General features: G+C 32.5%; 1 protein-coding gene across 1 annotated transcript in view; it reads left to right on the forward strand.

The window, feature by feature from the left end:
• The window catches only part of VTA1 (vesicle trafficking 1), a 79,287-nt gene that overhangs the window by 44,880 nt on the left and 21,304 nt on the right, over nt 1–13,103 (forward strand). Inside the window, exons 5-6 of the mRNA XM_051997864.1 lie at nt 568–679; nt 7,962–8,132. Coding sequence (XP_051853824.1) covers nt 568–679; nt 7,962–8,132 — 283 coding nt within the window. The remainder of the gene's footprint in view (nt 1–567; nt 680–7,961; nt 8,133–13,103) is intronic.

The raw sequence follows: 13,103 nt of genomic DNA on the forward strand, positions 1-13,103 counted from the left end.
TTAGACTGTTTTCTTTTTGGTATCCTTTTTTTATCTACAGAGATTTAAAGAGAGCTAGTTTTGGTTTGATATTGTGTGTGTGTGTGTGTGTGTGTGTGTGTGTGTGTTTTGTCTGTAGTAGGGATAGGAGTTGTTTTAATGAAATAATATTTAAATTTCACTTAGCCTAATTAAATTTTATGACCTCATTGTTCATTTAACTAGGTTTTCTACTTCCTCTGCTGGAAATTTGTATCCAAATGGATATATGAATATGTCTTGAATAGACTACCCTGAATAAAGTACTTGTCATAATAGGGTAGATATAGATTGAGGTTGATATAAAAACTTCAAAACTAGCATGTTTATCTTCCAACACAGTAGAAGGATTGGAACTAGAACCATTTGTCATTCCCTTTCAACTAAGCGCCATACAGTCTCTATTTAGGGAACTTATATTGAATTCAGTAGTACTTTACTTGGGATATTATATATTTTCAGCATAGCAAATATTTTTCTTCCCGGTCTAACTAGTATTTTAAAAATGAAATAGTGATAACTCTAAAATATTAAATTATATTTTTTCAGAACATGAAACACAGAAAATATGCCAGATGGAAGGCAACCTATATCCATAACTGTCTAAAAAATGGAGAAACTCCACAAGCTGGACCTGTTGGAATGGACGAAGAAAGTAATGGTGTGTATTATTTTGTTCTAAGTAGATCAATCAACAAAATTCATGTTACTCAAGCTCTATTTAGAGTTTATTCAGAGCCCATTCAGGGCCAGAAGACAAAACAAAAAGATATGGGTGATAGGAATCATGAACCCTAAAGAAAGAGATAAGTATACAAGGAACCTGAACAAAGAAAAAAGAAAAAAAAACAGTACTGAAGCTGTGACTAAGTACAGTCAAATTGGTAACTTAAGAAAAGAAATAGAAATCAGCATTGAAGATTTAGAGTTGAAGCCTTAGACGTGATCTAGTATAGCCTTCTCATTTTACAGACAAGGAAACTGAGGCCCAGATAGGTTGCCAAGGTTAACATGGGTACTAAAGTTACAATTCTGAGATGTGAACCCAGGTTTCCTAACTCCATATCTTACTTGTTCCAAAAGAGCAGACTTAGAAGTAATGAGCAAAAGTTGGCAAAAAGATAAAAGTTAGCCTTTATGTAATGAAAAATGTTGTCTCAGTTAGTGCTTATCCACAGGTAAAACAAATAAAATAAGCCACTTCAAATAAGAATAGATCATCATTGGAGGTTTTAGAATAAAAAGCTTGATGTGCATTTGTCAAGTACGTTCTAAAGCAGGATTTCTTAAACTTTTTGACTCCTTTTTACCAAGAAACTTTTACATGACTGCGAGTACATAGGTGTATAAAATAGGTGTACAAATCAGACATTTACTGATAATAAATCAGAATTTCATGATTTCCATATTTAGTTACACCACCTCATATGGCATCTCAACCCACAGTTTAAGAAACTTTGTTCTAGAGGAATTTCTTATTAAAGTGTTATGTTGGATTCAGCTGTCATGTCCCAGACTGACTTAGGTCTATGGATCTCTCCAGATTTTGATTATCATTTGTACCATTTATAAATTTATTTTAAACCTGATCATCCTAAGCCAGATTAGTTAGGTATATTCTATAAACCACCTATTAATTATTCTCTTATTCCAAATTACAACTTTGCACTGACTTCATAAAATTGTTTATGTCTGCACCAATGTTTTATAGATAGTTTGGCTTAGTATTTGAAAAATAATGAAGTGCTAATTAGGCACAGGGTGTGAAAATATATCTTTATATGATTTTCTTGAGTCAGCAAATTGCTAAACCAAATAGAAAAATATATGTTGACATTAGGATTTTATAAAGTAAAATGTATGTATGTAGAGAGTTGGTCTTGAAGCTAGGAAGTGGGTTCAAATCTTACCTGTGACATACTCTTACAGTGCAACCCTGTATAAGTAACTAAGCCTCGATTCTCTAGTCATTGACCTACATTGGTAAAGGAAGCTCCCTGTATCAGTGAGATTACAGATACAGCTCCTATCCTCCTTCTAGCTTTTGGTAGTCATATGTTGGTTAGCTATCCATGGAAAATATTAAGAATTTTCCCCAAACTGTTATTAAAATATATTGTATGAATTAAAGAACAAGTTTTTTCAATTAAATTTGAGACTTTTTTTGTCACAATATGTTTTTTTCTTTTTGATGCAATTTTATTAACTAATATAAGGCACTCTCTTTTACATTTGATGGTTAAAATGTGGAATATTGTCTGAATAGAGTTGCTACCATCATGCCATGTGTGGCATACAGGCCATAACATTTTAGAGTCTTTTGGAGCCAAAGGTTATATGCAAATACTTTGATTGCCGAATACTCCAGAAAAAGAACTCATCACAATTCCTACTCTGCTTCTTTGAAAGAAAGAAAACATTGTTAAAAATACACTGCTGGATTTTTCTCCATTCCTTTCTGCTTACTCATTTTATTCCTTCACTAACAAAGGGAAAAAAAGCCAATTTGTAAATGGGATGAAACTAGCTCTATGTAACTTTACAGATTGACAAGTTTTCTAGCATTTTATGCCCTTCACTTTCAAAATCGTGTTCTATATTAGGTAGCATTTTAGTAATATAACTATTCTGGATATAATTCTGTCCATGAATTTCATGGACAGATACGAAAATGATATGTTTTCATTTAATAAGATAGTGCAACTTAAAAAGAGTATTTAGAATTATACTAATAGGAAACAGATTTTTAAGACATGAACAAAGTACAAAATGAAATTAAAGTTATTAATCTAATGCTTAATAATGTATGAATATGTGATTATTTTAAAAGTTTGATTCCTTTAATCTATAACCATGCAGTTAAACTTGACACATCAGTAGGGGAGGAGCGGGGAATAGTACATGCATGCATATGTCTATCTATTAAATTTAGATTTTAGTTTTTCTAAACATTTAATAATGTGATTTTTTTTAAAGAAATTATTACATTTGTAGATCTATTTTGGTATTTATTTAAAATAGATTTAAAAACTCTACCAAGCACACCTAGTCATACTACATATACACTTACCAATTGGCAGTGTTGTATTCCTAGTTCTAAAATAATTTGACTTTGGGTTTCTTTGTATGGTTTGTTTTTTTCATTTTTTTGTTTTGTATTGTTTGCTTTTTATTTTCAACCTAGTTAAAGTGTGTTTAAAATTAATTTGTACTACAAAATTCAGTATATTCCAAGAGTTGTGAACTAGGTTCAAAACATTTTTGAAAGACAAGAACTTTTTAAATTAATTTGTTTTAAATTTATTTTCAGTTCAGTGAAAGTTTTAACAACTAAGTACAACCTTTGTTCCAGGCATAGGAACTATTTTCTAGTAGAAAATACTTTGATTACCACATTGTCCTTCATGGATAATTTGCCAGTTTGCCACTATAGTTCATTCAAATTGGGTTAAGGTTTTATAACTTGCAGGCATAAATTACCTTTACTCTTTAGGTTCTGCCTTTTCATCATTTACTTCTGGCCTTAAGAAGCAGCATAATGTAATGGGTGAAAAGCTTGACTTTTCAAGCCTTAGTTTAAGGCTTGCATCAGGAGGCAATTTCTGGCTGGGTAACTGAACAGGTCAATTAACCCCTCAACAAGTTTCTAACAGTATAAGTTGTAGAATCTCTCTCTAATACTTCTGGCCTTGCTAAATACTTGATTTCCAGGTACTTGAAGATTGAAGGCTTCATTGTACTTGAAATGCAAATCAGAGAGTGATCACATATGTATTAAAAGATGGAGTAAAGTATTTTCATCCATAACCTTTCCAGATACACTATAAATATCTAAGAGGTACTCATGATCCAACTTTAACTTATAGTTTGAATATCTCTGGTGAAATGAATGAGTATGTTCAAAGGTGATCTTTAGACTAGTAACTTATTGAAAATGTCTATATATATATATAATATATATATATATATATATCACTTTTTGATTTAATTTTCTGACTTAGTGACAGGTAAACCTAACAAATAAAAAAAAGTAATCCTTTCTTCTAGCTTAATATTTTAAAGCTAGTAATATGAAGTCATATGTTGATTAACTCTTCATGGAAAATATTAATAACTTTCCCCAAACTTATTAAAATAGGTTATTAAATAATGTTATTAAAATATAAAGAAAACCTATCTAGTAGGATTGTTTTTGTGTTAATTACTAATCATTTTGGATTAGGAATTGTTATGTTAAATCAAATTCTAATTATATTGTTCCAGATTTGGATATTTGATATGTTCTGTAAAAAATAGAAATGCTATACACAATTTATCTATTTTTAAGAGTAGAAGATGGTATGCTGTAGTTCTAGGAATAATAGACTTTTTGGAAGTTCGTATCTGGTTTGTATAAGGAAATGTTCCGAAAAAAAAGTGTTACTGCTTGAATTTATTGTGCCATTCAGAAAATTATGTGTCTTTAATTGAATACTTGTCCAAAGTGCTGCTGGCCAAATACCACCAAATCACCCAAATAAATACCAGTATAGAGTTGATAGTCAAGTTCAGTTCAATCCAACAAACATTTATTAAGTACATATTTATTATATGACCTAGAGAAGTAAAGACAAAAATGAAGCTCTTTATGGAGCTTGTTGGGGATAAATAATTTTTATATTTGCATAGGTAAATTTAAAATATATACAAGGTCAGGACAAAGTAATTTGGGGATGGGAAGGAGAAAGCTAAGAATAACTTAAGGACATCAGGAAAAGATTAGAAAATCATTTTGAGCAGAACATTGATTGTAACTAGGGATTCTCAAAGGTGGAAGTAAGGTGAGAAAAATATTTATGCTATAGGAAAAGACCTGTGCAAAATCTTTTTATGTACTTGGAACACTCAGTAATAATAATAATAATTGGCTAACATTTATAGAGCAGGAACCAAGAGTGTGTGTTAGGAGCAGAGGTAGAAGATAGCAAGAGGAATGGAACTCAGTGTAGAAAATCATGTTGGTACTAAAAATAACTGTTTACGAACTTCATAGACTCAGTGCTTCTATACCTTTTTAAAATAATGATACTTTTTAAGAAAAATATTTGCAAATCATAAACTTTTAACCTATATGATAATATGAAAGAAAAAATATATTTGATTATGATTAGTTGTAAAAAAAAGTGATTGCTAAATGAGAGGAAGAAATATTAAAATTTTTGCAGGGGGAAAAGAGAGAAGGAGGGAAGAAAGAAAAGAAAGGAAAAAAGAGAGCGGGCGAGCATGAGAATGTGAGCAAGCGAGCGCAATATGAGCACATATAGGATTATGTTCTTTTGATCATTCTTCTCTAGCTTAGTAGATAGCTATTAAGTAATACTGGTAGCTTTAAATAAAACTTTTTAAAAGCACAGAATTTCTTAAAATTACTTTTATGGATACATGACATGAACCATTTTCTATTAAAAGCAGAGAATGGTGTTTGCTTGTAAACTGTGTTATTTGTTTTTATTTTTCCAGTTTCAATATACAATTATGGGGTTATTTCGCTACCAGAAAATCATTCAAAAATGGCATTCAGCTATGTTACCTGATTTTAAAAAATCCAACTTAATTAAACTCACTTTTAAATTACCAGATGATTAGTATATGACAAATAAATGTATGTGACCATTAGATTAAACCAAATCTTTGCCAATTCATCATATTCTCTCCCAACTTCTTTAGGACTTTGGGCCATCAGTCATTCATTCTCTTTCACATTTTCCCACACATTTTTAGTCTCTTCCTAAAGGTCCACTCTGCTTATAAACATGTTCAGGCCTGTCACTTCCTTAAACTTTTATTTGGCCTTTCAATCATATTCTTCTTGTTCCTTTTCTAATTGCCAAAGTGCTAGAAAAAAAACATCATCTACAGTTGCTGCTTTTACTTCTTCATCACCCATTAATTTCTCAACTCCTTTCAGTCTGGTTTCTAATACTAACAAACATTCAGCTTAAACTGTTCTGCCCAAGATTACTGTACTAGCAACTTACATATATATAGAACTTTATGTTTGCAAAGTTTTTTACAAATACTACTTAATTTTATCTTCATGGTCTGCGAGGTAGGTATTGTTATTATCCCCACTTTACAAATAAGTAAATTGAGACTGAGGGAGAGCTTAAGTAATTTATATAGGGTCACAAGGCCATATATCATGTGTCTGAAGTAAGATTTGAACTCAGGTCTTCCTATCACTGGATCAGAAGGTTTGCACATTTTAGTAAATGTGAAGACATAGTTCCAGATTGCTTTCCAGAATGATTATACATACCCCAACTCCACCAACAATACATTAATGTAATAGTTTTCCCACAATCCCTATCATTTTTTTCTTTTGTCATCTTTGCCAAAATCAATATGATGAGTGTGAGATAACTCAAAGTTACTTTAATTCTTGTTTCTCTGATTAATAGTGATTTATGGCTTTTTTTTTCAGATAATTATTGATAGTTTTGATTTCTTCTTTTGAAAATTGGCTTTTAGGAAGCTAGGTGGTGCGGTGGATAGAGCACCAGCCCTGAAGTCAGGAGAACCTGAGTTCAAATTTGGTCTCAGCAAAAAATGAATTAATGAATGAATGAATTACATGATTACATGAAAATTGGCTGTTTATATCCTTTTATCTTTTCTCTATTGGGGAATGTTTATTAGTCTGATAAATTTGAATCACTAAATTTTATATCTTGTGTGTGAGACTTTTACCATATAAACTTTATGCAAAGATTATGTTTAAGATATATATCTTGCAGACAGTATGTCGTTGCTTTATCCTTTCTAATCCATTCTACTATCCTTTTACTTTTTATGGATGAAATCTGATTCATCATGTTCAGTTTTGATTGTTAATTGCCAGTTTCCCTCCATACTTGCTTCTTGCATTTTTTTCTTCCTTTGCCCATTGCCTTCCCACCCCCCACCTTTATAAATAAAAAGAAGGTGGTAAAAGATAGACAGTACATCTAAATTAACACTTGTGATCTGTAAATTAAAGAGCCATTTTTCTACTTTCTCCCTTCTCTTCCTCTTCCCCATCTATGTTTTTACTTTCTTCCTTATCTTTTAGCTCACTCCTTAATTACATCCGCCCACAACATTGGAGTTTGTTTTGCTTAAAACTCATCTATCTTTTCCTACTTCTTTTACTATCCCTTATTTCTCCCCATCCCCTCTTTTGATTTTTTTTTATAATAACAGTTTTTTTATCTTTCTAAATACGTGCAAAGATAGTTCTCAACTTTCATCCTTGTAAAATTTTGTGTTCCAATTTTTTTTTTCTTCCCTCCCCTATAATACAGGCAATCTAATATAGGTTAACCATGTGCAGTTCTTCTAAACGTATTTCCATATTCATCTTGCAATAAAAATTAGATCAAAAGGGGAAAAAATGAGAAAATAAAAACAAGTAAGCAACAACAAAAGTGGAAATACTATGAATGTGGCCCACATTCAGTCTCCATATTCCTCTCTCTTTGGATGTACCCATCTCCATTTTTTAAGTTTATCTTTCTTCTTTACTAGTCCTCCTCTTTCTTTTGCCACGGGGAGTCCATACAATTTATCCCCACTTTCCTTACTATTCCCAAAGCCTTTAATTTATATCTTTTCTATCTACCTAGGGTATTTTTTTCCTATGGGTTTCCAGGGTTCCTTCCCAGGACTCTCAATACCTTTGTTCCATTGTCCCAGGTCTCCTTTGTTCCATACTGTATACCTGCCTTTCTTATTTTGGGTTTCTATGGGATTTTAACAATCTTTTTGTACAGCCCTATATGGAATGGAGAAGTTTGTAACTGATATACCATGCTGCATTATTATATTTTATTTATAACTTGTAAGCAAACAGTTGACTTACATAGTAGATTTTTTTATTGCCATCTTTAAATTTGTATCCTGTTTATATTTATATTTCATAACAGGTGAAGAAAATGAAGAAGCTGGGACTTCTCCTCTACCCATTCACCCACCTCAAAGGTCGTCTTCAGCATATGACCCAAGTAACATACCATCAAGCAGCTATACAGGAATACAGATTCCTCCAGGTGCTCATGCACCTGCTAATACACCAGCAGAAGTTCCTCATAGCACAGGTATGAAATCTAAAATATCTGAAATATTTATCAGGAACTCTGATGTCTAGCATGCTGCTAAACAAAGCTGCTTGTTTGGCATTTCTAATTTTATAAAAATACAATTATTGATAATAATAAGAATGATCATAAAAAACAGGAAGTCTTCAGTAACCAACTGAAAGATTCAGTTGTCTTCATTATAGTTTCAGTGTAATGAATATACTGTAATGTTAGGCATTCTGAGTTAATTTTTAATGACATTGAAATTTCAAAAAAATTGACTAGGAGGATTTTAGTGTTCTTGGCAGAAATAAGGAAATTTATAGGTTGGATCAGTTTAGGGAGAAAGAATGATGTATGTTCAGTTGCAGACATGTTGAGTTTGTTATATCATTAATATGATGACATTCAACATGTGCATTTATGTAGTATTGGAATTTAGGGGAGAAATTAATATTAGATTTATAGATTTATATATCATCTATATACAACTAGAAATTGAATCTAGCGGGGTAGATAAGATCACCAGGAGAGATTTCAAAGGAAGAAGAGGGTAGAGAATTTTAAGAGACACTCCGTATAAGGAATGAGAAGTCTATTATAGGACAATGCAATGATAGATATTGAAAAATGAAAAGGACTTTAGGCAGAAGGGAAGGAACTGGTAGTAGAAAGGAAAAGATTGATCATAAGAGAATTTAGATGGGGATGAGATAAGTTGAAAGTTTAGGTTTGGTAGGAGAAAAACCATTCTTCACAGACTAAAGCAAAGGATAAGTGAAGATACATTGGGAATTTTTAATTCTCTATTAAAAATGTCACAATTTCTTCTATTTACTACTGCCATTAAATCTAATGTGTCTTTTTGCACATTGATGTCACTTAATGCATATTAATTCCAGTTTGTATATGTTTGAGTAGCAAATATATACATGTCTTAGTGCCAGCTGTTTGTCTTGTTTTCAACATTTAAGAGTGTGTGTGTGTGTGTGTGTGTGTGTGTGTGTGTGTGTGTGTAAACATTCCCTTAATGGATTCAGTTTTCTTTTATAACATTAGTCATATTATTTCATAAGTTTTCTTTTTATATTTTAATAATAGCATAATATAATAATTAAGAAAATATTGAGTGTAATAATTTCTGCACTTGTTATGCTTAGTTATATATTTTACTTTTCTTGGTGCTAGATTTGGATTTATAGCAAATATATTTAATAGGAACAAGATATTTGGTTCCTTGGTGATCCATAATGTTTTAGAAAAACAATTAAGAGAATAAGGGTAATAAAAATTTATAATGAAATTTTTGGTTTACTCATGAGTTTTTAAGATTATATTAAGCAGAATAAGTTCAAAATAGGCTTATTAAAAATGGCACTAAGAATATTTATAAATTAAATAACATTGAGTCTTACAAAGAACAGGCAGGCATGTGTCCTAATTATAAAATACCCATAAATCACCAAAAAATTAAGGTCTTTAGAGATATTGATAGACTAAAAAACAATAATGTAAGTAAAATTAGTCTCAAGTGCAGTTGCTCAATATTAAATATAATTTGAATGCTACTTGGTTAAATGAAGAGCAGGAGCCTCAGACACAATTAAGGGTAGCACAGTTAGAGGCAGAAGGGAATGAACTTGAGCTTCAAACAATTTTGTTTTTTATTTTACCTCTTAACCAAAAATTTGGAAAAGATTACCCCTTTATATTCTTAAAGACTTGCCCACACAGTAGTTTGCTTTCTAATCTTTGTTCTCTCTTTTCCCCCACTCCTTCAAAAAAGGACAGATTTGTGTAATGGTATGATGACTGATAAAATTTTCTTAGGATTGGTAGTTGAAGAGAGAAGTAGGAGTCATAAAGCAATTTGTTGATCATCTGCAAAAGCTCTACTTTCATGTTCATAAACTCAGAAATTCCTTTTTTATCACAGTCTATTCCCCCTCTTCTTCTGTATCACAACCTTTAAACCTTGGTCTTTGTTGTCTCTGTGGCCTCCAAACCCTTAACCCCTAAGTTCTTTTCCAAGCCATCATCCCTGCATCAGCTATGCTCTTCTCCCTTCTTCATCTTGTCCCCTTAATGAACCTGTTCAACTCTACAGAGTTTCTTGCTCCTTTATCCTGTTACTAATCTTACCCCGATAATTCTCGATTTCATATTACTCCCATTTTTTGCACCTGTCTTCCTATTCAATGCAGCCTGCTGAAAGAAGCCAGAGAATCACATAACTGCAGATTAGGTCCACTCTAGGTTTATGTTAAGAGGTAGCAATGTATCTCTAAAGAGTTGAAGGAGACACAGAAGACACAAATGTAAGAATATTCCACAGTAGTAGTAATATGTAGACAGAGGATAGAGTTTGAGATGGAATATAAGTTTACTGGAATTTATAAAATTTGAGGTGGTCACAGAAAATCATTTCTAGTTTATGCTCCTCAGTTTCATAGTGTTTTTCTACCTTGCTCCACAAACTCATTCATCCTGGAAGTTCATGGTTCCTCTGGACTTGGGCTTCAGCCCTTCCTATGTCTGCTCCCTCTAGTTCACAAGTTCTTTTCAAAAACTTGATTTTAAGGAGATCCAAGTCCATCATATTTTCATTTCTCTCCAAACTTCACTACTGCACTTCCAATTCCCAGCCTTTCTTTATTCTACCACCTCTCCTCCATTACCCACACCCCACTATTTTTATTTCATTTGTATTCCCAGTTCTGAACACCATGCCTGAGACGTAGTAAGCACTTATAGTGCTTGCACAAAATACACTGAGTTCTGTCTTTCACCTCTTTGATTCCATTCCTCTCCCTCCAATAAAAACTCCTTCAAAGAGATCTAGAAAAATTGAGAAGAAGAAAAAAAGACAAATCCTGCCTGGGAAATTCAAGAAGAAAAAAAATCTCTGTGAACTATTTTTCTAGCTTAAGTCAGCATCCTGCTGTGCACCATGACACAAGTAAATGCCAGACTTTATCTTTGATCAGACTACTTTGGATCACTGAAAGGTTGCTAGTTCCCAGCCTGTACTGTTCCTGACATATGGGGATATCAGTATCTCAGAAAAGCTATAGCAAGACCAGTCCTGCATTATCTCCAGAAGAATACAGAGCTCCAGTTTGAGCCTAGTGTCAGGAAGTGTTCTAGAAGAATAAGCAAAATAAAAAAAATGAAATCCCACCATTAAAAGTTATGATAGTAATAGAGACTTTCAAGACAACCCAGGAGTAGAAAATGAAGTCAAAACATTTTTAAGCAAATCTTCAGAGAAAAACAGTTTAGATACAAAGTCAACTAGAATTCTTAGAAAAGATAAAGTAAGAGGTTTTTTGTTTTGTTTTGTTTTTAAATAAGTGAAATGAGAGCTCTAAAAGAAATTTGGGGGAAAAAAATTAGAGCTCATAGTTTTCTTCTAGAGAAGAATCGGAAAAAGAATTAACTCTCTTGGCAAAAGAGGTACAAAACCTTGCCCAGGCAACAAACTTCCTGAAAATAGAAGCCAGTGACTCTGAGAAATCAAAATACTGGAAATAAAATGAAAAGATAGAAAAAATAAAATTTTTAAGGGATCTCATAGCAAAAACAACCAACCAGGAGAACAGCTTTAAGAGAGAGAAATTTAATATTCATTAGACAACCTGACCACTGTGACTAAAAAAATTTCAAGAAAATCGTAAAAGAAAACTTCCCAGATCTCTTAGAACCAGAGGTGAAATATATATATTTTAAATTCAAAAGTCATCTCCTGAAAGAAACCTCAATCAAATACTCCCAGGACCATCAGAGCTAAAATTCAGAACTTTCCAGTCTAGAAAAAAGACTGCAGGCAACCAGAAGAAAAGAATTCAAGTAGCAAGAAGCCACAGTCAGATTCACACATCATTTAGAAGGAACAGAGAGTTTGGAGTATGATATTCCAAAAAGCAAATGATATGGGTTAAAGCCAAGAATAACTTTACCAGCAAAAAAGAGTATGATCTTTCGAGAAAGGGGAGATGGGGCTTAATGAAATGCTTAATGAGTACTTCCAAGTATTCCTGATGAAAAGATCAGAGCTCCATAGAAACTTTGAAGTTCAAACATAGAAGTTAAGAGAAAAATGAAAAGCTAGTGTGGCTTTCTAAGCTGCTCCCCTCACCCATCCGAAGAAATATCACACAATTATTTTACTAGTTTTTCTAGCTATTTTTTATCACTAGAGTTCACAGTTATTAGATTAACCATAGCAAGCAAGAAGACACCATTTGACTTTGGTCTATAGAAAGCACAGGAGGGAATCAAAGAGAGAATGATCTACAGAAAGTTATACAATGAGAGAAATAATTATTAATAGCCAATGATTTGAGGAGACACAGAGACTTTCTGCTTTTTCTAAAGTTCTCATATTGTCTAGGACAGGACTGACATTAGTAAGTAGTATAAACAGCTCCTCAATCCATATATTGATGCCCCACCCAACTTTACAAAGAATTTAATCTAAATTGTGTTCTATTCAGGCTGGGGGAATAGGGATGGTTATAGATTCTGTGTCTAGATTTCCCAGAGGCTATTTGGAAGTAATTGACATAATCTAGTTACAGCACCACCTTTTCATTAGAATTGTAATATTCATTCTCTTTCATTGTGAACCAATCATGGTTGATTACTGTCTTCAGGAAAACCCACTCTCCCAAGAGCATATAAACTCAAGAACATATAAACAGTCCTCTACAATAATTCATTCATTTTTGACACTCAAGAGTGTCACTGTCCCTTTTATTAATAAAATTAAGTACCCAGAAACTTATATTTGCCAAACTTTTTAAACTTCCAAAAACCAAGTGGGGAAAGATTTTTGGCACTGTCAGAGCCTAGATATTTCTCATCTTTACCCTCACTTCAGGTATAGCACAACTCATCCGTATATCCTGTTTGAGGAAGACGCAGTTCTCTCTTGTTTCAAGGACAGGCTTTCCCTTGGTTAAGATCTAAATCCCTAAAAATACAGGC

The sequence above is a fragment of the Antechinus flavipes genome, chromosome 4 (assembly GCF_016432865.1).
Source record: "Antechinus flavipes isolate AdamAnt ecotype Samford, QLD, Australia chromosome 4, AdamAnt_v2, whole genome shotgun sequence".
Taxonomy (NCBI): domain Eukaryota; kingdom Metazoa; phylum Chordata; class Mammalia; order Dasyuromorphia; family Dasyuridae; genus Antechinus; species Antechinus flavipes.